At 46.9% G+C, this 22,291-nt stretch overlaps 1 protein-coding gene across 6 annotated transcripts in view; it reads left to right on the top strand.

Moving 5' to 3' along the window:
• Positions 1-22,291, top strand: part of RPH3A (rabphilin 3A) — a 216,738-nt gene that overhangs the window by 187,008 nt on the left and 7,439 nt on the right. For 5 of the 6 annotated variants that reach the window (XM_074321945.2, XM_088801007.1, XM_088801006.1 and 2 more), the window contains 11 exons: positions 910-996; positions 1,571-1,736; positions 4,160-4,198; positions 4,298-4,450; positions 5,883-5,957; positions 7,576-7,638; positions 8,783-9,004; positions 10,634-10,713; positions 13,801-13,875; positions 15,323-15,432; positions 19,740-19,866. In XM_074321945.2, the coding sequence (XP_074178046.2) occupies positions 910-996; positions 1,571-1,736; positions 4,160-4,198; positions 4,298-4,450; positions 5,883-5,957; positions 7,576-7,638; positions 8,783-9,004; positions 10,634-10,713; positions 13,801-13,875; positions 15,323-15,432; positions 19,740-19,866 (1,197 nt within the window). The remainder of the gene's footprint in view (positions 1-909; positions 997-1,570; positions 1,737-4,159; positions 4,199-4,297; positions 4,451-5,882; positions 5,958-7,575; positions 7,639-8,782; positions 9,005-10,633; positions 10,714-13,800; positions 13,876-15,322; positions 15,433-19,739; positions 19,867-22,291) is intronic. The other variant, XM_088801009.1, reaches the window with a different exon arrangement.

Raw genomic sequence — 22,291 nt, 5'->3', positions numbered from 1 at the left:
GGCACATGTCTACGCATGTGTGTATGTGGAAGCCTAACCCAGTATTCTCTTACCCTGGGTTATAGGACAAGTGACCTAGAAAGCCCCTCTCCAGCCAAGTTAGGACACTATACTTCGAGAGCCTTTATTCTTGAAAGGGAGTCTCCCTGTGCTCCTCTACGCTGCAGACTCTGCTCAGCTGCCTGCACTTGACAATTCCAGGGCAGAGAGAAAACTGACCTTGGGTCAGCCTGATTCCCAGGAAAGGAATTCCGGGGAACAACCCAGCTGGAGATATCCACAATGTCACCTGACATCTCCTGCTTGGGGTCCCATGTAGCGTATAGATGGAATATTCAGGAAAGTTGATCTATGGCCCCAAAACTTGTCTGCTGCAATCATCCAATAGTGAGAATTGGGTGATTTATTAGATTTTCCTATTTGTCTTGATTGCCAAGAAACAGCCAAAACTATAATGTCCCGTCACGCAGTCATGGGGTTTCCTCAGATAACTTCCTTCTCCTTGAGGAGTTGAACCTGTCGTCATGGTCTCGAATTCCCTTGGGAAGAAAGAAGAAATAAACTGATAAACAAAATGGATATATGGCCTTTCCTCTTGAAAAATTGTGTCAGTGAGCTCGCCTGTATGGATGCTGAAAACTCAGGCCCCACTGGGACTCTTGGAGAATTCCTCATCCAGTGCGTGGGAATGGCTCCAGTTCTTGTTATTGGAAAGTAAGACTCAAATAGGAACTGTATTCTGACTGGCCTTGGTCATGGAAAGGAGGAGAGAAAAGGAGAGTTTGAGCGGTTTACATCCACCAAGAGAGAATGGGGTTCTATGGCCACCCTTCCCAGCCAGTTCTCCAATCACTAGCAGCTCCACGCCTGGCATATCTGAGTGTGCACTGAACTGTGTTTTGTCCCCAGAATGTTTGCACCAAGTGCGGGGTGGAGACCTCCAACAACCGCCCACATCCCGTGTGGCTTTGCAAAATCTGCATCGAGCAGAGGGAGGTGAGTAGACTGGTCCCCCCTGGCTTCTGGAGCACCCTCTATTTTTATCCAAGTTCCCCATCTTCTCTAGAATCAGGGAAACGGGGTGGCAGTTGGGGGCTGGAAAACCTGCTCAAGTATGTGTCATAAGAGTTTGGTATCAAAGGAACCAGCTCCTCTGTGAACACTGGTGGAACAGTCCCTAAGTGTTTGAATGAATTTTTTTCTCCCTCTCCTAGTTCTGTGACTTTTCCTAATAGCTGGGAGCACAGCACACTTAAGAGGTGGAAGATTTGGTGTCCAGTCTTTGGCCTTATGCTCTCTGGCTATGTAACCTTCTACCAGTTTATAATCCTTCTGATATCCAGCTTTCCCCATCAAGAAAATGGGTCTACTCAGGCCCTTCTATTGAGTGTTCAGAGAGGTTGTGTGAATTAAATAGAAATGGTGAAAGGCTGCCTAATGGTAAGAAAAGTGTGCTGGTTACTGTGTCAGTGTGCTAAGGAAAGGGAGCAAAGTTAAAAATTGGCACTTGTGAAGGCAGGAATGAGAGTGCTGGCTGCCACGTCTTCATCCTCTCCCCCTCCTCCCCCAGGTGTGGAAGCGTTCTGGAGCATGGTTCTTCAAGGGCTTCCCCAAACAGGTCCTCCCACAGCCTATGCCCATCAAGAAGACCAAGCCCCAGCAGCCTGTCGGTGAGCCCGCGGCTGCTGAGCAGCTCACCGCGGAGCCCAAGCACACTGCCCGGGCTGCAACTCAAGGTAAGACAAAAATCACTTTTTTCAGCACCAAGGACAGATCTTGGCTAACTGGTCTACCTAAGCGCGTCCTGACGTTGCGTACGTGTTTCTATTCAGTTGGTGGGCGGCCAACCTCTGGGCTTGGGTCTAGGACTCCTATATCCCCTTCAAAGCTCACCATGAACCCTTATTAGGAAGATAGCACAGAGAACTCTTCAGCAATACCAGGCTTCCAAAATGCTTGGTGTCACCCTTGGTGGAGGATTTAGAGGTACAACAGAGGTGAAAATTAACATTAGGAACTAAGAGAGACTCCCACAACTGAAATATACACTGGAGCTTGAGGGGGGAGATTTGGGGCTTGTTGAGAAGGCCTTCCTGACCCCTGATATTTCTTCTATCAGCCATCAGCATATCTGAAGTTGGACTAATTAAAAGTGAAAGATAAGTAGAAAGGAAATTAGTAAAAGAAAATGATCACTACTATGGAAATTATCACTATCTAAGTATTATTAATTATTAAAATGATTAAAAGGGAGAAGCGAAACAGTAACGGGAAAAAAAGCAGCCACAATAACAAACACATTTTAACTGAATGAGCCCATGAGAGCCGAGTAGATAAAGCCTTTGCAATGATTTCAATGTAACACTCAGTGATAAAATCGGGTCTGAAGGACAATTCTGGGGTTGAGTGCCGGCAGTGCTTCTGGAAGCTAGGTTATAGTTAAAGGTCTTAAAAATTGAAATACCTAACTATGTTTCCTGTAAGATAACTTTTCAAGATACCCAGTATGATGCCTGGCTCTCAGAAGGCATCAATGAATATTTTCTTCCTGACAAGGCATGAGCAATTTCTGCTCTTTCCAGAGATTTGCCAAATTGTCCATATACACAGCATCCAAGCAGAGCGCCCAGTTTCCACCAGCAGGATTTCCTTCTTCCTAGTTAAGCAGTACTCCTTTTAGGCTGAGAAGACTACGTAGCATAACTGTCGACAGCTTGGACACCCGAAGCCAGAAGGATGTAAATTTGAATTCCAGCTCTGCCACTTACTAGCCATGTGAGCTTGAGCAAGTGGCCTAACCAACCTGAGACCCTTTTCTCATCTATAAAATGGAGTTAACTCATGGGGTTATTTTGAGGTTTAAATGAGATACTACATGGAAAGTGCTTTGCAGAATCCCACACTTAGTAAATGTTGGCTAATAATACATAATGTTAACCACCGGTACACAGACACATACACACATAAATGGTATGGATTAGCTTATCAGGTAAACTCTGGACAAAACAGATACACTCTGAAAATATGGTGGATGTTATACCCATTCACCTCACCAGGAAGAGGCAATATTACCAGCATTGAATGGTGACACCTAAAAAACTCATGGGTACTAACATCCAGTGCTGGTGAATGTTTGGGGAAACAGGTACTCCATAAACTGTTGGTAGGACTAGAAGTCACCTCCAGCATTTTAGAAAGTAATCTGGCAGAATTTATTAAAATCTGAAGTCTATATACCATTGGACCCTGCAATCCCTCCCTGGGAATATATCTAACAGCCACACAAGTAACATATAAAAAGACGTATGTGTCAGTATATTTGTTGCCTCCTTATTTATGGCAGCAAAAACACTGGATAAACCTAAATGTTCATTCATAGGGGAATCGTTGGATGGATTATGACATATCCACACCATCCTATATTAAACACCTTTTAAAATGACATGATCTCATTCTCCATTATCAATTTTGAATTATGTCCGTGGTGAGCACTTTTAGCATTCTTTTGACAAACATTTACTGAACACCGAATGAGTCCTAGGCTCTGTTCTGTGCCCTAGGTGTCGGGGGGTGGGGTGTGCCACAGACCAAAATCCCTGCCTTCGTGCAGCTGAAATTCTAGTGGTGGCAACAGATGCTCAACAAGCTGCCAACGCAAATACATTTAATATCAGGTAGTGATAAACGCCAGGAAGAAAAAGGAGGCAGGTAAAGGGGAGTCTCCATTGTGAATAGAATGGCCAGAGAAGGGCTGTCTGAGGATGATCTTTGGGGAGATACCTGATGGAAGTGATAGAAAGGGCCCATCGAATCTTCGGGAATATTGTGTGCAGAGGGCTTGAAGTTGGGACATGCTTGGTGAGTCCTGGGGATAATTAAATTACGTGAACAAAGCATCTCTAGAAGAGTGTGCGTCTGTAACCAGTCGTCTCAGTTTGGTCTTTTTGGAGCCTGTGTATGCTCCTGCTGTTTCTGCATGCAAAGGAAACAATGTAGAATAAAACTGTAGATAGGAGGTCATTGGGGAGATACTGGAGGGGAGACTTAATTAAACAAAAGTTCTTGGGAATGGTGAATGGGCCCCTTTGTGAGCTCCTTAAGTAATAGCTCTCCAGACATCGTAAAACAAGCTCTTCCTGTCATTTTTCTCTCTCTCCAGTTGACACTGATGACAGGAGGGGCCCAGGTCAGAAGCCAGGTGGGTTCTGCCGACTCTGTCTTCTATTTTGGAACAGGGGTCCTTTCATTCCATTCTCCCATTGCCCTTTCTCCGTTCAATGCGTGCTTTTCCTTCCAGGCCCTGACCTGACCTCAGCTCCTGGTCGAGGGAGTTATGGGCCTCCTGTGCGCCGGGCGTCTGAGGCACGAATGAGCTCATCCAGCCGGGACTCAGAGAGTTGGGATCATGGCCACGGCTCGGCTGCCAGTGACTCCAGCCGGAGCCCAGCAGGTGACAGAGATGGGCAGATCCAGACGCGCTTCCTGGATGAGGAGAATCAGAAAGAATGGGGAGGACAGTGTTTTTATTCATTTGTTCGTTCAGTATTTATCGAGCACCTACTGTGTGCCAGCTTTAAGAAAAACTTGTGATTTTTTTTATCCTCCTCCCCCAAAAAGCTCTGGGGGGAAAGGCCCCGTGGCTTTGAGCAAAGTAAGGATGCTTCCCTTTCACAGATCTGTCCAAGTTCTTTCTCCTGGCAAGCAGCCTGTGCTGGAGGTGAGAATAGGCTGGGTTAGTGTGGCCGGGATGCCACTCATAGCACCTCTGTCCTCACTCGTGGTGGATTTGTTCAGCAAGAGTGCCCACTGGTGGGAGCCCCTGATTCCTGGACTTTGAGAGAAATATGCTGGCTTGGGGAGAGCTGTGTTTCCTACCCCTGTGTGCCAACTTGGAACCGCTTCATTTCTTTCATAGCGAGGTCATGAGACTGGGTCTTACTTAGTTCGATGGGCTGAATATTAGGTCCTGTTTGACCTCTGGCCTTCTTTTTCTGGGTAGTGGGTTCGTGGCTTAGCACCTAATGGTCTCAAGCAGACTTTGGAGACCAAATGCCTGAGTCAAACCCGGCTCTGCCACACACCAGCAACAGACATTGTATGAGTGCCTCTACTCCTCTGTGCCTCAGTTTCCCCATTTATAAAGTGGAGGTAATAAAGTGTCCACCTCATGGGGTGTAGAGATTAAAGAAATTCTTATATGTAAAGTCCCTGGCACATGGTAAGCATTAAATAAATGTTAACTCATTGTTATCAGGTAGGTAGAGTTATTGCCTCCATGAGGCATCTGCGGTTCAGAGAGGGTGAGTGAGCAACCCAAAGTCACACAGCTTATAAAAGAGAACACTCAAATGCAAATCTAGGTCCATGTGAAGATAGAGATCAGATTCTTTCAATAATAATAAAATAATATCAACCTCTGCCAGATGTTGAGTGTCTGCTACATGCCAGGCACTGTTTTGAGCACTTTGCGTGTATTGTATCATTGAATCTCCGCCACATGCCGTGAGGTAGGTACTATTATCCCCATTTAACAGATGAGGAGACTGAGGCCCACAAAGGAGAGGTCGTTTGTGCAAGGTCGCACAGGTGGAAGCAACATCACAGAACCTGTGTTTTTCAACACCCCATGCTGCTGCTGTGACTTGCCCAGGGGGTCTGAGTATTGGAAGGAGAGAATGCACTGAGGGAGGAGAAGGGGGCCTCAAAGAGCTGACAGTGTGGTGTGTGGGGGAGGGGGCTGCATTCAAATCCCGAAGGCATTGCCTCGTGCTGGCTGACTGGTCCCAGCTTCTTCCCGCCGTGTGTGTGTGTGTGTGTGTGTGTGTGTGTGTGTGTGTGTGTGTGTGTACATGACGGGCTGTTTCCTTTCCTTTCTCCTGCAGGTTTGAGACGGGCCAACTCAATCCAGGCCTCCAGACCTGCCCCCACGTCAGTGCCTCCTCAGCCTGTGCAGCCAGGTACCAGCTGCCCACTCGCCCACCCAGCCCGTCCGTCACTCAGCGGTGATCCCAATTCCTCCCATCCTTGCTGGCAGAGCTGCTGGCTTTCTGCAAACCCACAGTCACCCCCAAATCCTAAGCTTTTCTATGACCCTCAGAACGAATAATCCTCAGAGCTGCGAAGCCAGGCGGGTTGGGAGGGAGCGTCTTATGCACCTAAACGCAAGAAGTGACAGCACTTCACTCCTCAGTGTTTTCCACCTTCAGGCATTGCCACTCCACTGTCACAATTTTTGCCACACGAACCTACCACCTACTGTCTTATTTTCTTGCTATCTGTCTTCAGATTGACTCACTTTGCAAACATAACTAAGAGAACTTGCTGTCACAGATTCTCTCAAGGAAAATTTAAGAACATCAGACTTTAATAAAATGGCAAATGTTCCCAGAAGCGTAGTGTGAGATTCAGGCAGGAATGGTGAGCGAAGAGATCGGTAACATGCGACCATCTAAACAAATATGGCTTGTGAGAGACAAAAGAAATAATGCCTACTTGGTACAGTTTCAATATTGTTTCTGTAAGAGAAATCTATAATAATGGCATAAATGGGAAACCAGTACTCCATACTCTAAAGAGAGCGTAAGAAAACCACAAACTGGAGGCCAAAAGTCTGACAGGTTTCTTCTGAGGGCTGTGAGAGAGAATCTTCCAGTCCTCTCTCGTAGCTTCTGGTGGCCTCAGGCATTCCTTGGCTGGTAGATGGCTTTCTCCCTGTGTCTTCATGTCGTCTTCCTTCCTGCATGTCTGTCTCTGGGTCCACATTTCTCCTTGTCATAAGGACACGGTTATACTGGCGTAGGGCCACCCTAATGGCCTCCTTTTAATTTGATCGTCTGCAAAGACCCTCTTTCCACGTGAGGTCACATTCCCAGACACTGTGGGGTTAGGACTTGAACTCCCTTTGGAGGAACACAAGTCGACCCATTGCATAATGACAATAAAACAGTGCAATGACATTCTCAGGGATCTGGCCTGCCCGGAGCCCGAGGCCTCTTCTCTTTTGTTCAACAGGGAAATTCACAAAGGTCAGAGGGGTGTTCAAGATACAGGGGCCCCTAAGTGAGACTTTCTCCATGATGAAATCAGGATCGACTGACGGTGGAAACCAGAATGACTTTCTCATTGTGTCACTGAACGTTACTTTTTGCCCCATCCCTGTGGTTTTCCCCTGCACCCCATGCGTTGGGAAATGTCGTTGTAAAGAACCCCCTGGATTGATTGGTAATGACCCATAGCCATGGTGGACTCAGAGCATAACCTTGCCCTTCAGCCTACAAGCAATTCAGGCTTCGTTCATAACAGCCAGGCATGTGGTGATACAAACATGGAGAGCAGGCATCACCATCCCATTTCACAGAGGAGGAAGCTGAGGCTCAGGAAGGAAGCACTGGGGCTTGAACCCAGGCCTTCCTGACCCCAGAATCCCCTGTGGGACCATTTCTGCTTCCCCACATATCTGCCATCACCAGCTGCCCTTGGGCCTGTGTGCACGCCTGGGCAATGAGGGGGACAAGAGGCAGACACCCAAATGATGTCACCTTCTCTGCTCCATCTCTTTTTCTTTTTCCCACTCAGGGCCCCCGGGAGGCAGCAGACCCAGTCCTGGGCCAGCAGGACGCTTTCCGGACCAGAGACCAGGCGAGTGCTCGCTTCTCCCTGTTCCTGCCCAAGTGGCCACCTCTCTCCCACTTCCCCGTGAGAGCGCAGGGGGCAGCCAGACCTGGGACCCGTCTGCATCCTGGGACCTATCTGATGAGTTGGCTCTAAGGGCCCCCCTAATTCCTAAATCTGGATAGTCCGTACTAAGATTAGCTCGATGGAAAATGACAACACATAGTAGTTAAAAGCATACTCGTCTTGGATTCAAATCTCTGCTGCCCATATGTCCTTTTTGACTGTGTGACTCCATATGTCCTTTTTTGTTCTTATGCCATCTGTAAGAAAAACGTGTGATTTTTCTTCCCAGCTGTGTGACCTGAGATAAGTCACTTAACTTCCCGGAGCCTCAGTTTCTTTATCTCTAAAACGGGACTAATACAAGGACCTACCTCACAATATTGTTGGGTGGATTAAACAAATTAATACATATAAAACCTTAACATGTGGCCTGTTATGTATTAAGACCATGCTAAGTGACGGTGATTATTACAGATGATATATATGCGTTACCATCAATCGCCATAGCTACAACTTACTCATTACTTTCTAATGCACCAGGCACAGTTTTAAGTGCTGTACATATATTATGTAATTTTTAAAATAATTACCACTGCTATTTGAGCACCTTCAAGTATTATAATTCCCATTTTACAGATGAGGAAACTGAGGCTCAGAGACATTAAGTAATGTGCCGTAGGTCACACAGCAGAGACTCCAACCCAGAGCCCACACTGCTGATCAGTAATCCCCGTGATGTCTGTTTCACCTGCATCTGAGTCAGCTCGTGGGACTTGTTATAAATCATCAATTCCAAGGCCCCACTGCACGGCCTGTTGATCTTGGGTGGGGCCCAGGAACCTGCATTTTCGCAGGCTTCCCTCAGTGGCTTTGACAAAGGCAACATTGTGAAAACCAGGGAAGAGCATGATGCCGCCACCTTGTCCACTGGAGGTGATAATTCTATGCTGCAGGGCTGTGGGTGCGTCTGATGCAGGACTCGCTGGGCACCGGGTATACAGTAGGTGCTCATCACTTGTGGTAACGCTGCAGCCGTTGTTGCTGCTGCGGTTATGACAGAGGGACTCAGCTGCCTCCTTCCCGCCCTCTCCCCTCTCCCCTGCAGAGGTGGCTCCCAGCGACCCTGGCTATACAGGGGCCACTGCCCCACCCCGGGAAGAGAGAACGGGGGGAGCTGCAACCAGGGAGGACCGAGCGGGCTACCCATCGGGCCCCTATTCCCAAGCGTCTGCTGCTGCCCCCCAGCCTGCCGTGGCCCCTGCCCGTCAGCCCCCACCCCCGGAGGAGGACGAGGAAGAAGCCAACAGCTACGATTCGGATGAAGCAAGTAGGTGGCCCTTAGCAGAGGGTGTCTAGGGAAAGGCACTCCAGCGTTGTCCCCAGGGAAACAGGGATGGCTCCAGCGCAGCCCTGTGTACCCCTCCCGCCCCTCAAATGGACAAATGTCTGGACTGGACACCTGTTGCAGGATTGGGGGACGTTCCAAGAGTTCCAGGTCAGGTGGAGAGACACCCTGCTCAGATGAAATGGACCGAGGGCTGTAATGAGTGTCATGGCTCTGGCCCTGATCACCTCATTGGAAAATGGGTAGCAAATACTGCCTCCCACACAGGGCGGAGGGGAGGGTAAACTGAGGCACCTCCTGGAAAAGTGCTTCCTAAAACTGGAAACCATTATTATATAATGTGCTAAACACATGTGAGGAATTTTGATGACGTGATATGCACCTCAGAGGTAAGGTGATACACACATTTGTTGAGCACTTATTTTGTGCCACGAACTTTTCTAAATGTGTTACGTGCATGCACTCATCTAATCGTCCCAAGGATCCTCGGAATAGTGGCTTTTACTGCTCCCATTTCACAGACAGGGAGACGGAGGCCCCGAGAGATTAACTGGCTTGTCCAAGTTCACACGACCAGTAAGTGGAGGGGCAATCACACAGCTATCGCAGAGGCCAGACCTGGGTGAAATATCAGCTATCCCCTCTGTTCCCAGGCTCTCCCCTGGGTCATGGGTCAGGGGTCTGCAATCTCAGGGGAAAGGAGTTGGGGAGTCCACACCCCAACCTTGCCAGCCACGGGCTACTTCTACTCTGGAAATATGCCATGTCTCTCCCACCTCTCTGCCTTTCCACTTCCTGGTCCTTCCGCCTGGAACAGCGGCCACTGCTATTCCATCTGCCTTACATGTCCCTTCACTGGACTGCCAAGCATAGATGACCCCTCCCAGCCTGTGTCTGTCCCCAGCGGTTTATAACAAGCCTGTCTCTGTATTCAACTCTGTACTCCTCACTCACTCCTCTATATTTGACAAATATTTATTGAGCACCTACTAGGTGGCCCAGACTGTTCTAGATGCTGGGGATACCACGACAGAAAAAGATCTGACGGAACTACCGGTCTAGTAGAGAGAAACATACCAATGAGTTCACTTCAAATAGCAACAGAGCGCCATGAAGGAAATAAAATACGGTGAGGATAGATGCTTTAGATGGAGTGATCAGGGAGGGCTTCTCTGAGAAGGTGACATTCAAGCTGAGACATGGATCATGAGAAGGCACCAGCCATGTGAGGTTCTAGAAGGAGAGCATTCCAAGCAGCGGCAACACCAAATGCTAAGACTCACTCCTTCAGCAAGTAAGTGAGCACTGACGGTGTGCCCTGCACCGTGCCCAGTGGGGACACAGCCGTGAACAAGACAGGCACAGCTCTTGCCCTTCTGGGGTTCTCTGTCCAGCGGTTCAGGACGTCATTAACTAGGCCTTGCACAAATAATTACCCAGTCACCCGTGCAGAGGGCCTACCAGCATGGAGTGTCCAGAGCAGGGAGCGAGGCTTCTTCCCCTCTGTAGGCTCAGTGCCTAGCCCAGACGGGGCACATAGTCAGTGTTCAGGAAATGTTTTTTGAATGACTGAATGAATGTTGTCTTGGTTCCTGCCTCTTCCCCCTCCAGCCACCCTGGGTGCCCTGGAGTTCAGCCTTCTTTACGACCAGGACAACAGCTCCCTGCACTGCACCATCATAAAAGCCAAGGTGGGTAAGGGAGCCAAGCTGGGCACCACTCAGGCTGTGGGGGCATTTCTCAGGAACTCGGGGAGGGCATGCCTTACCAGGCCTGTCTCTGTCATTGCCTTGTCTATCTGTGACAGTGACAGTGGTGAGGAAAAGGCAGGAATTAGCCACAGCCCGTATCTGTGGGGGAGGACCCCCTCCGGGGACAGCCCCAGAGGAGTTTCACTTATCTTCAGCCGCCTCTCAGGAGCCAGGCTTCAAGGGCAGAGCTGAGATCTGCCGGGCCTGTCCACAGCATCTCTGGAGGAGACCACAGAGGTGCCACCTGGGAGGCAATGACAGCCTGATTTGACAGCTGACATGGCCGTGGAACTGCTCCTTTGGCTGACGTGGCTGTCAAGCTGTAGCAGCAGCCTGAGTCGGCCCTTTGTTGCAGATACAAGGATACTAATGTGGGCTTCAGGTGGGAAAGGCAAACCAGGATGGAAAAACTTCCCCACGCTGCAGGCTCTGGGGGAGTAAGCCAACTGCATTCCAGATGCCAAGGAAAGCTGGATGGTGACATCAGCGCAAATCCCAGAAAGTAACTGACTAGAATTTCCTCCCACCCCAACCAAGGCTCAGGAACCAGACTTCCTGGGTTCAAACACCATCTCTGCTGTTTCCTAGCTATGTGATTTGGGGGAAGTCACTTAACCTCTGTGGGCCTCAGTGTGAACATTTGTAAACTGAGGATAATCTCCCATAGGGATGAGTATTGAGTATTAAATGTAAGGTGGCCACGTGTTCCAGTTTGCCCAGGACAGTTCCCATTGGTGCCTGTCGCCTTGCTGTAATAAGTAACGTCCCTCCTCATAAAATGTCCCAGCTTGGATGATAAATGAGGTATGAAATGCTTAATACAACTCTTTGATCAACACAGCCAGGGCACTTCGTCAGCAAGCATTTATTGAGCACCTATTATGTGTCAGTCACTGAGGCACATTCAGCCCCTCCTCCGAACAAAGGAGGCAAGTACATACATTATCTTGTTTCGTCTCCATAGGAACCTCTGAGGTAGGGGCCATAATTAACCCCTTCGTACAGATGGGAAAACTGAGGCTCAGAAAGTTAAAGCCTGAGGTCACACAGCTGGTAAGGGATAGAACTGTATTTGAGTCTGGATGTTATAGTCTCTACCATGTTTCCCCGAAAATAAGACCTAACCGGACAGTCAGGTCTAATGCATCTTTTGGAGCAAAAATTAATATAAGACCCGGTCTTATTTTACTACAAGACCGGGTCTTATATAGTATAATACAATATAAGAACGGGTCTTATATAACATAACATAACATAAAACAATATATAATATAGTATAGTATAGTATAATATAATATAATATAATATAATACAATACAATACAATACAATACAATACAATACAATATAATATAATATAATATAATATAATATAATATAACCGGGTCTTATATTAACGTTTGCTCCAAAAGACACATTAAAGCTGATTGGCTGGGTCTTATTTTCAGGGAAACACGGTAGCTCTAGGTCCATAACCATTCATTCACAGTCTTCTCCTCCGGCTCCAGAAATGGGGGAAAGCCACACCATTCCAGCCCCCTCGAGACAGGGATACAGAAAACTCAAATGCTCACGGGCTGGGCTGGTAATGGAAATGAGAAAAGTGTCTGAGAGGTGAGGGTGTGGCAGAAACTTTGGTAAACTGGAGTGAGTAGGCCCCACTCAAAGACATTTAAATTCAAAATTTAAAAACACAATGTCTGCCAGTTTGTCACCTCGCAATTCAAACAGTCATTCCAGAAATGTTTGTTAAATCCCTGCTCTGTACCAGGCAGTGCCCTAGACGCTGGGGATACGAGAGTGAACAAGGCCGTACCCTCATGGACCCTCACTGGGAAATGGACAAGAAGCCATCACTGTAGCAGCTCTTGAGTATTATACACCCGCTGGGGCTTTCTACAGATTTTGTCCCATTTCATCTTCACCACAACCTATGAGGAAGGGTCTATCATTCTGATTTTACAGACGGGGAAACCGAGGCACAGAGAGGTTAAGTGACTTACCCAGGTCACATAGCCAGGAAGTGATAGAGCTGGGATTCGAACCCATGGAGTCCTGCTCAAAAGCCTGTGATCTCACCCCTTAGAGAACGCTGCCAGCTTTCCCCTTGTGCCCTATTTTGTGGCATCCTCTCCCCAGCTAGTAGAAGTAAAAATTGTTCACACATACTTGTGCCAGGCCCAGAGCTCAACCCTCACAGGTGAAATTGCATTTAATCCTCCAAGAACCTCATGAAGCAGGGGCTGTGATCAGCCCCACTGAACAGATGAGGGCACAAAACCTGGGATTGGGGATTGGTGCTGTGACGGGAGAGTGGGAGCCCAGAGGTGGGACCCCTGTCCCAGCCTGGGCACAAAGGAAGGACAGAGGGTGTCCAAGCCCCAGGAAGTTTGAAGTTGCTCATATTAACAAGCCCAATTAATGTCTATGCCAGATTCCTTTCTCCCCTTGTCTCATGTGAGCTTCACCCCAGCCCTGTGAGGGGGCCCAGGCAGAGACTGCGATCCCCATCATAGGGATAAGAAACTGAGGTCTCAGAAGGGAGAGCAGGGGCCGGAGCCAGAACTCAGGGCTCCTTTCCCTCGTCTCTCCTTTCTCCCACCCTTCCTATTCTGGGACATCTCCTCCCCTCCAAAGAGGGACAATCCAACCTTGATGGAACACTTACTATGTACCAGGCACTGTGTCAAGTGCTTTACAGGTGAAATCGCACGTAAGTCTCACCATTCCATGAAGCAGGTACTGTTCTCTTCCCATTTGACAAATGAGGAAAATGAGGCTCAGAGAAGTTAAGAAACTTGCCTAAGGTCACACAGCCAGGAAGTGACCTGATCAGGCTTTAAACCCTGTCTGGCTGATTCCAGAGCTCTTTCCACGATACTGCATTTTCCTTCTATCTTTTTTTGAAAGAGGAAGCACACATGGTAACCGATGGTTGGGACAGATGCCAGGGGCTGTGCCCAATGCCTGTGACAGCTGAGTGCCCGGGCCTCCCAAAGCCCTCCCACCACTGCCTTTTGTCTTACAGGGACTGAAGCCCATGGACTCCAATGGCTTGGCCGATCCCTACGTTAAGCTGCACCTCCTGCCAGGAGCCAGCAAGGTACCATATGGCCTGGGCCACCGCAAGCCGGGCACATAGGCCCTGGCAGGCACGCAAGGTTCCCAGCTCAGAACCTAAAATAGCCCTATCAGCCCCCAAGTCCCCCTCCTCCCTGAGTGGCAAAGTCCTTGCAAATGGCAAGGGGTGGCCACGCGTCATTCTCCCTCAAGGGACAGGGGCTCTGTCCATTTCTCCAGCCCAGAAACCTGGGATCGGGGAGCTGCCAACAGCCAGGAAAGAATCAGACGCCCCGACTATGCCCTTCACCTGCTCAGATACCTTCAGTGGCTCCCCAGCGCTGGCCCTGGTCCCCCGGCCCCTCCCATTTTATGCCCCAACCAAACACTCCTCATCTCGCAATAGAAACACGTACTGCCTGTAGATTTCAGGGCCAAGCCCTTGAGATCCTGTTCTCCTCCTGAGAGAAAAGGCACCCCCGTCCCACCCACTTTGTCTCCCCTTCCAGCTCACCTGCTGATCATTACTTTGCTCTAGGGAGGGAAAGTGGGATGGGTTCTCCTCGCTTTAGATTGACCCACTCAGAGCACCTGGCTGGATAGTGGGCCTTCTTGGGTTTTATTTTTTGCTTTGTTCTGTTCATGTGACGTGGATGTCCGAAATAACAAATAATAATAATAGATTGTGCCCTTGGTTCCATGATCTTGGGGAAATGCTTGTTAAAAATCTCTATGAGTATTGTTAAAAATCTCTATGAGTATCAAATGCCCCATAAGACAAAAGAGGACACACACACACACATACACACACACACACTCATTCTTTGTTTGGATTTAGGAGAAACAGCCCCTCACTTGGCCATGGCCAAACTGAAAAGTGGTTGGCTACTCCTAACTCCCCAGTCACATTTGCTTCTCCTTGAGACTCTCTCCTTTACTCCTAAATCCAAATGCACTTCGCCAAAGAATCCAGTGAGTGATTTGCATGTTAATGTGCATCAGATTTGCCACCAGGCCACCTCTTCTGGTGACCTCACAGAGTAAAATGACAAAGTCTGTTGCCTCTAAGCAATTTCAGGCATCGGGATGCTCTTTGGGAAAACAGATGGAATCCTCCTGAAATCCCCACAAATTGTTCTGTCACTGCCGAGGAGTGGGTGACTCTCATTTCTGCCTCTCTGACCTATGAATATAAATGATTTTTTTCCTCAAAGAAAGCTGTCTCTACTTTTCTAATCTTAATGGAAAGTTCAAAGAGGGAGCCCAGTGCATGGAGGGAGGGTGGCCCAGTGTCCAGCATTGGTGATGGCTGTAGCCGTCAGCCTAGAGGACAGACCCCCCCCCCACTCCCTGAGTTATGCATTTGGGAGCAACTGAACCCCTGGACACTCCTAAGGGGAGTGTCAGTCCCCCACCCCAAATCAACGCAAAGGATGGGGCTACAGAGCTGGCTTCCCGTCTGTCTGTCTGTCTGTCTCTCTGGGTTCTAGTCCAACAAGCTCCGGACAAAAACCCTGCGAAACACTCGGAACCCCATCTGGAATGAGACTCTCGTCTATCACGGCATCACAGAGGAGGACATGCAGAGGAAAACCCTCAGGTACCTGCTGGGCAGGTGGGCAGAGCGGGGCACTGAAGCTGGGCAGAGGGAGACACTCTTTAAAGCATCTCTGCATAGCTTTTCTTTTTTACTGCTACAAAAACAATACATATTTCTGGTAGAAACTTCTGTATGTCCAGATAAGTAAAACTCAACATCTTGCTGTCTGGACTCTGGGTGTATGTGTGTGTGTGTGTGCACACAAGCAAAATTTTTTTATATAAAATTGAGTGTTTATAAAGATGAACCATCGTATTAATCGGCCTTACTTAACAATATGTCGATGCATTTTATATTTTTCTACAATGTTGTCTTAAACTGCATTGTTCATTATATGAGCAATACACGAATACATATTTTCTTGTAAAAAAATTATAGAAGGCAAAACCCTTTCAATGTTAGTCCCTCGCACAGCGTGAGTCTGCTCTGCTTCCTCCCCCCGCGCGTGTGCATACACAGACTATGGTTTGCAACATGGCAAGTGTCACGCTGTATATATCTGGTATTGGCCTTTTTTCCTAACAACATAGCTTGGAGTTACAGCCCTGAGAAGGCATTTAGAACTACCTAATTTTTAACTGCTTCTGAGTACTCCGCAGAATAGATTGAGCACAGATTTTTTAAATGTTTCATGATTAAATATTAGAGATATACAGAGAAGTATAGAATAGAATAAAACAAACATCCATGAACCCAGTACTCAGTGTGTTAAAAAACTCTTACTACTTCGCTGTATGTGCTTCAGCGTTTTTTTCTTTTTTTTTTTTTTTTTCCCAAAGAGTAATGCAAGTGGAAGCTCCTATTGTAAACTGCATCCTCCAGCTCCTTCTTACCCTCCCCTCCCCAGGGCTAAACACCCCCTGAATTGTAGGGCTGTCATTCCCAGCAGCCTTCTCCTTCTGCTACATGATTATGTATCTATAAACAATATGTGGTATTGTTTGGCATGTTTTAAAATTTTCTGGGAATATTTACCAGTTTCTCTAGCCGGTGCCCTGTGGACAGACGTTTAGGTTGTTGCCAGCTTTTCTCTGTTACAAAGTTGCAACGAGCATCCTTCTTGCTTCCTCCTGTTCATAGGAGTTTTTCCTGAGGATAGAAACAAAGAAGGAATATTTGCTGGATCATAGGATATGTAGGTTTTGTGGTTTTTTTTAATGTTACCAGGGATGCAAATTGCTTTCCAAATTGGCTGTTTCCAACTACATTCCCACCAGCTACAATACTAGTTTTTGAATGTTTTGTCTTGTTTTTCTTTTGTTTCCTTTTTTACTTTATTCTTTTATTTTTTTAAGTACCTTGCTCAGAGACATTTTTTTCTTTTTCTTTTTTTTTTTTCCTAAATTTTATTGGGGGAATGTTGTGTTTCTCGAGGGCCCATCAGCTCCAAGTTGTTGTCCTTCAGTCTAGTTGTAGAGGGCGCAGCTCAGCTCCAAGTCCAGTTGCCATTTTTAATCTTTAGTTGCAGGGGACGCAGCCCACCATCCCATGTGGGAATTGAACCCGCAACCTTGTTGTTGAAAGCTCGTGCTCTAACCAACTGAGCCATCCAGCCGCCCCTGTTCTTTAATTTTTTTTTTTGTTCTTTTTTTTGTGTGTGTTTTTTTTTTTTTTGTCTTTCTTTTTTACAATACTGTTGTAAGTAAACGTTTTTATTGCAGTGTAGCATACATTTAGAAAAGTGCACACATAAAAAGGGTTTCTGGTTGATGAATTGTCACAAAGCGAATACCCTGGGATCAGAGAACAGAACATTCCCAGACCACAGAAGGCCCCCAGGTGCCCCCACTCCAGTGAGGACCCTCCCCTCAGGGGATTCACTATCCTGACTTGTAACAGTACAAATCAATGTAGTCTGGTTTTGCATTTTATAGAAATGAAATCGTACATTTGTGTCGGTCTTCTTTCACTTAATATTATGTGTGATATTCATCCATGTTGTCGTGTGTGGTATAGATCATTTTCATCACTACTTAGTGTTCCATTGTGTGGCTAGACCACAATTTTGTTTATCTGTTCTACTGGAATGGGCATTTGATTGGTTTTCACTCAGGGGCTATTAGAATAGGGCTGCTAGGAACATTCTAGTAGCTGTTTCCTGGTGCCCAGGTGCACACATTTCTGTGGCATATGTACCTCAGAGTGTAAGGGCTGAGTCACCGTGGATGAATGTGTACAGCTTTAGTACAAACTGCCAGTTTTCCATAGAGATCGTACCAATTTCCACTCCTACCAGCACTATGTGAGAGTTCCAGTTTCTCCAAATCCTCGTCTGGACCATTCTGGTGGGTGTGTAGCCATGTTGCATTATGGTTTTTGCATTTCCCTCATTACTAATTCCAACATTATTTTCCATGTACGCTGTTAAGTTTTTATAGTTATTTCAGAATTTTCTTAAGAAGTCCCCACTGGAAAAAATTGACGTTATTTCTGCTTTTCCACAATTATAAACAATACTCTGATAAACATCTTTGTAGTTAAATACTTTTCGCACTGACCTTCATATGTCTGAGATAAATTCCTAGAAGTGGCATTACTGGCTCAAAAGTGCTGATGATGTTTAAGTCTTGGGACACATGTTGCCCTGCAGAAGGATGGTGTTGATTGCACCCCACCATGGAGGCAAGTTCATTGTCCAGCCGTGTGCAGTGTGGGGCTCAGCTGTAAGGGCCTTCTGGTCTCCAGAACTTTGAACATTGTTCGACAAATGCTGATGGCCAAGGAGTGACACGCCTGCCATTAGTCCCTGCCTGTGCCCCAGACGGTCTCCTATGCTTTGGGAGAACAAGTCCTTTCCTGGCTTTAGTATATGGCAGGATGAATTACCACCCTTTGACTGGTCTTTTTGGCCTCCCGAGGGACCTTTCTTCTGACCTACCTACACTTTCTGTGCCTCTCTGCTACTCAGTGCCATGCAGAAGACAATACAGTGTTTTAGGATGAGGGAGACCCGGATTCAAATCTTCATTCTGCCTTTTATTAGGGAAAAATAATTCAACCTCTCTGGGCCTTCGTCTCCTCTCTCAAGTGGGAAACTCAGATGTTCGGCGGGCAGGAAAAACTAAATGAGGAGAGGTCAGATAAGTTCCTAGCCTAACTTTGCAAAAGATGATGCTCAAATGGCCATAACGTGTATAAAAAGGAAGCTGAACTTCATTACCAATCAGGGGAATGGAAATGAAAACCACAGGGAGATAGGCTACAGTTAAAGACTGAGGAAATAAACGTTGGAGACAATGAAGAACAACCAGAACCCGCATTACTGCTGGTTGGGAGGGTAATTGGTGGAAACCATTTGTGCTTAGAAGTTTTCCCTGAAGCCAAACTTATGTGTAGTCCATGACACGGCAGTTCCACTCCTAGGAAGACACCCAATTGAAATACAGTTGACCTTTGAACAACCTGGCTTTGAGCTCCACAAGTCCACTCCTATGCAGATTCTTTTTCAGTAAATACTGTAAATGTATTTTCTCTTCCTTATAATTGTCTTTTCTACAGCTTACTGTGCTGTAAGAACACAGTGTTGTAATACGTATAACATACACAATACGTGTTAATCGACTGCGTATGTTCTCGGTCAGACTCCCAGTCAACAGTAGGCTATTAGTGGTTCCATTGTTGGGGTGTCAAAAGTTGTACATGGGTTTTCGGCTCTGCAGTGGGTCAGCACCCCTAACCCCTGCGTTGTTCAAGGGTCAACTATATACACCTGTGTAAGAAAAGACATGACAAGAAGGTTCCATGGCGGCTTTACGCATAGCAGCTCAAAACTAGAAATAGTTCAAAACCGTATGCCCATCGGGCACAGAATTATTAGGGTATGTTTACACAATGGAATACTATACAGCAATGCAAAGGACAAATTATGCACTTGGATGAATCTCATAGACATAATGCTGAGCAAGAGCAGCTATCAGATTCCATGTATATGAAGGTCACAACCAGGACAATGAATCACGGGGCCAGAAGACAGAGAGTGGTCATCTTTGAAGGAGTGATCATGAGGGTCGTCTGGGGCTGGAATGTTCTGCATCTTGATCTGGGTGGTGGTGACATTGACATGGGTGTATGCACATGCAAAAATTCAACAAGCTAGCATTTCAAGATTTGTCCACATACTGCTTATAAGTTATACTACAATAAAGAAGAAATTAAAAATACCTGGCCTAATTTCCAATAAATAGGAAATTGAAATGTTCCTCTGCACATGACACATTCCTTCCTGGCATCCATCACAGCTCTTGGTACACAGTAGGAGCTCAATATATGCTCTTTTTTCTCTCCCCCACCCCTTTTGTGGATCTCAGGATCTCTGTCTGTGACGAGGACAAATTTGGCCATAACGAGTTTATCGGTGAGACCAGATTCTCACTCAAGAAACTGAAGCCCAGCCAGAGGAAGAACTTCAATATCTGCCTAGAGCGGGTGATTCCGGTGAGTGCCTTTTCCTGAGGGTTCGATGGGGGAGAAACGTTTGGATGGTGCTGCCTTCTTCTGGACCTGCAGAGTGGGTAACAGATCTGCAGAGTGCCACGCAGTAGAGGGGCTATAGCAGCTGTTGAGATGAGGGTGAAGATTTCAGGTCAGAACAGCCAACCTTTTACCAACCCTGTGTTAACATCACTTCTCTGAGTGGCAGAGTCCACTTCGGCAAGACTGAGAGGGGCAGTGCGGTGTGGCAGTGTGGCCTGCCTGGGCGCAAAACCCAGCTCTGCCATTTCCCTGCTCCCTGGCCTTGGCCAAGGGTCTGAGCTATTTTGAGCCTCTGTTTTTCTTGTCAGTAAATGGGCATTATAACAGTACCTGCCTTGTGGGAGGGTTTCTGAAAGCCATAATCAGAACAGAACCTAGGACATAATAAGCACTCATATTTTTTTTTAATTGGGGAACAGTGTGTTTCTCCAGGGCCCATCAGCTCCAAGTCAAGTCATTGTCCTTCAATCTAGTTGTGGAGGGCGCAGCTCAGCTCCAAGTCCAGCCGCTGTTTTCAATCTTAGTTGCAGGGGACGCAGCCCAACGTCCCATGTGGGAATTGAACCAGCAACCCTGTTGTTAAGAGCTAGACTCTGGGTGGTGAACACACAATGGGATTTATAGATGATGTAATACAGAATCGTACACCTGAAATCTATGTAATTTTACTAACAATTGTCACCCCAATAAATTTAATTAAAAAAAAAAAAAGAGCTAGCGCTCTAACCAACTGAGCCATCTGGCCGCCCCAGCACTCATAAATTCGTAACTGTTGTTATCATAGGAATAATATTGCTTTACCCCCTGTCAGTCAGAGAATCATAAAGCACCACACAGATAAGCAGGAGGCAGGATAGCAGAGTGCTGAAGAGCAGCAGCTCTGGAAGAACCAAAGTCCCTGGGTTTGAATCCTGACTCTGCCGCTTGTCAAATAACATGGCCCAAATTACTCAACCTCTCTGGGCCTTCTTTTCTCATCTGTAAAATAGGGTGATAGAGTACCAATCTCATAGGGTCTCTTAAGGGTTCATGTGAGAGTACTTATAAAGCATTAGAACTGTGATTCTTAGATGTAATACTTTTCTTCTGAGAAAGAACAAGAACCAACCTGAGGTTCTCCAGTTGGGTTACACCTTAGAATCAATTAGAGTTTTTAAAACCAGAGCTTTACAAATTAAGATTTGTGGAGCTCTCCCTGGAGATTCTGACTTAGTGACGTCAGAGGTGTGATCAAACAGCACGGTGAATGTTTAAATTCTGAAATAATTTATTACAGTAAAAGACACATTGCATTAATACCCCTCAAAATATTCCCCCTCACTTCAAACACACTTGTCCCATCGTTCTTGCCACTTTCTGAAGCAGTTCTGGAAGTCCTCTTTCATGAGTGTCTTTAGTTGTGCTGTCGGGGCTGCCTCGATGTCCTGAATCGATTCAAAACGTTTACCTTTCATGGTCATTTTAACGTTGGGGAAGAGCCAGAAGTTGCACAGTGCCAGGTCTGGTGAATAAGGTGGATGAGAACACACCATCATGTTTTTATTTGACAGGAATTGCCGTACCAGAAGTGATGTGTGACACAGAGCCATTCCATTGTGATCACAAAATACAGTGAATGCTGCTGCCAAGTGCCATCCAGTGGAAAAGCAGGGATCTTCAATATGGGATGCAGCACATGGAACCTTAGTAACAGTGTGTGACAAGTTTCAGCTTGTTCGGTGCAGTCAGTCAGGTGTGAGCTACTGTTGAGAGAAAGTGTGTTTTAAAATGTGCTGTAAATCATCCTTTGTCATGACAGCGCTCCGTGTCACATATCGGTTCTGGTACGGCAATTTCTGTCAAATAAAAACATGACAGTGTGTCCTCATCCACCTTATTCACTGGATCTGGCACCATGTGACTGCTGGCTTTTCACCAAAGTCAAAATGATTCAGGACATCGAGGCAGCCATGAGAATGCAACTAAAGACACTAACGAAAGAGGACTTCCAGAACTGCTTCAGAAAGTGGCAAGAACGATGAAACAAGTGTGTTTGAAACGAGGGGGAGTATTTTGAGGGGGATTAATGGCAATGTGTCTTTTACTGTAATACATTTTTTTATTTAAAAATTCACCTTATTGTTTGATCACACCTCATAGGGTGGGACCCAGCAACATGTATTGTTAGAGATAATCCAACTTGCCCTTTTTGTTTTTTTACATGGGCCACTTGGGCCCAGAGCAGGGAGCTCGTTGCCAAGGTGACACCACGAGTCAGCGGCCGTGCTCTCAGGTGCCGGGCAGAGCCCAGCTCTCCTGTAACCACCAGCACGCCTGCTGCCCCTGGGCAGAGAGCCAGCTCCCCACGGGGAAGCCATGGTGGGCAGGAGGGGGAATCCTGCAGCAT

Source organism: Rhinolophus sinicus, chromosome 9 (genome assembly GCF_057876585.1).
Source record: "Rhinolophus sinicus isolate RSI-liver-muscle chromosome 9, RSI-T2T, whole genome shotgun sequence".
Taxonomy (NCBI): Eukaryota; Metazoa; Chordata; class Mammalia; order Chiroptera; family Rhinolophidae; genus Rhinolophus; species Rhinolophus sinicus.
This window is presented reverse-complemented; position numbering and strand designations above follow the sequence as displayed.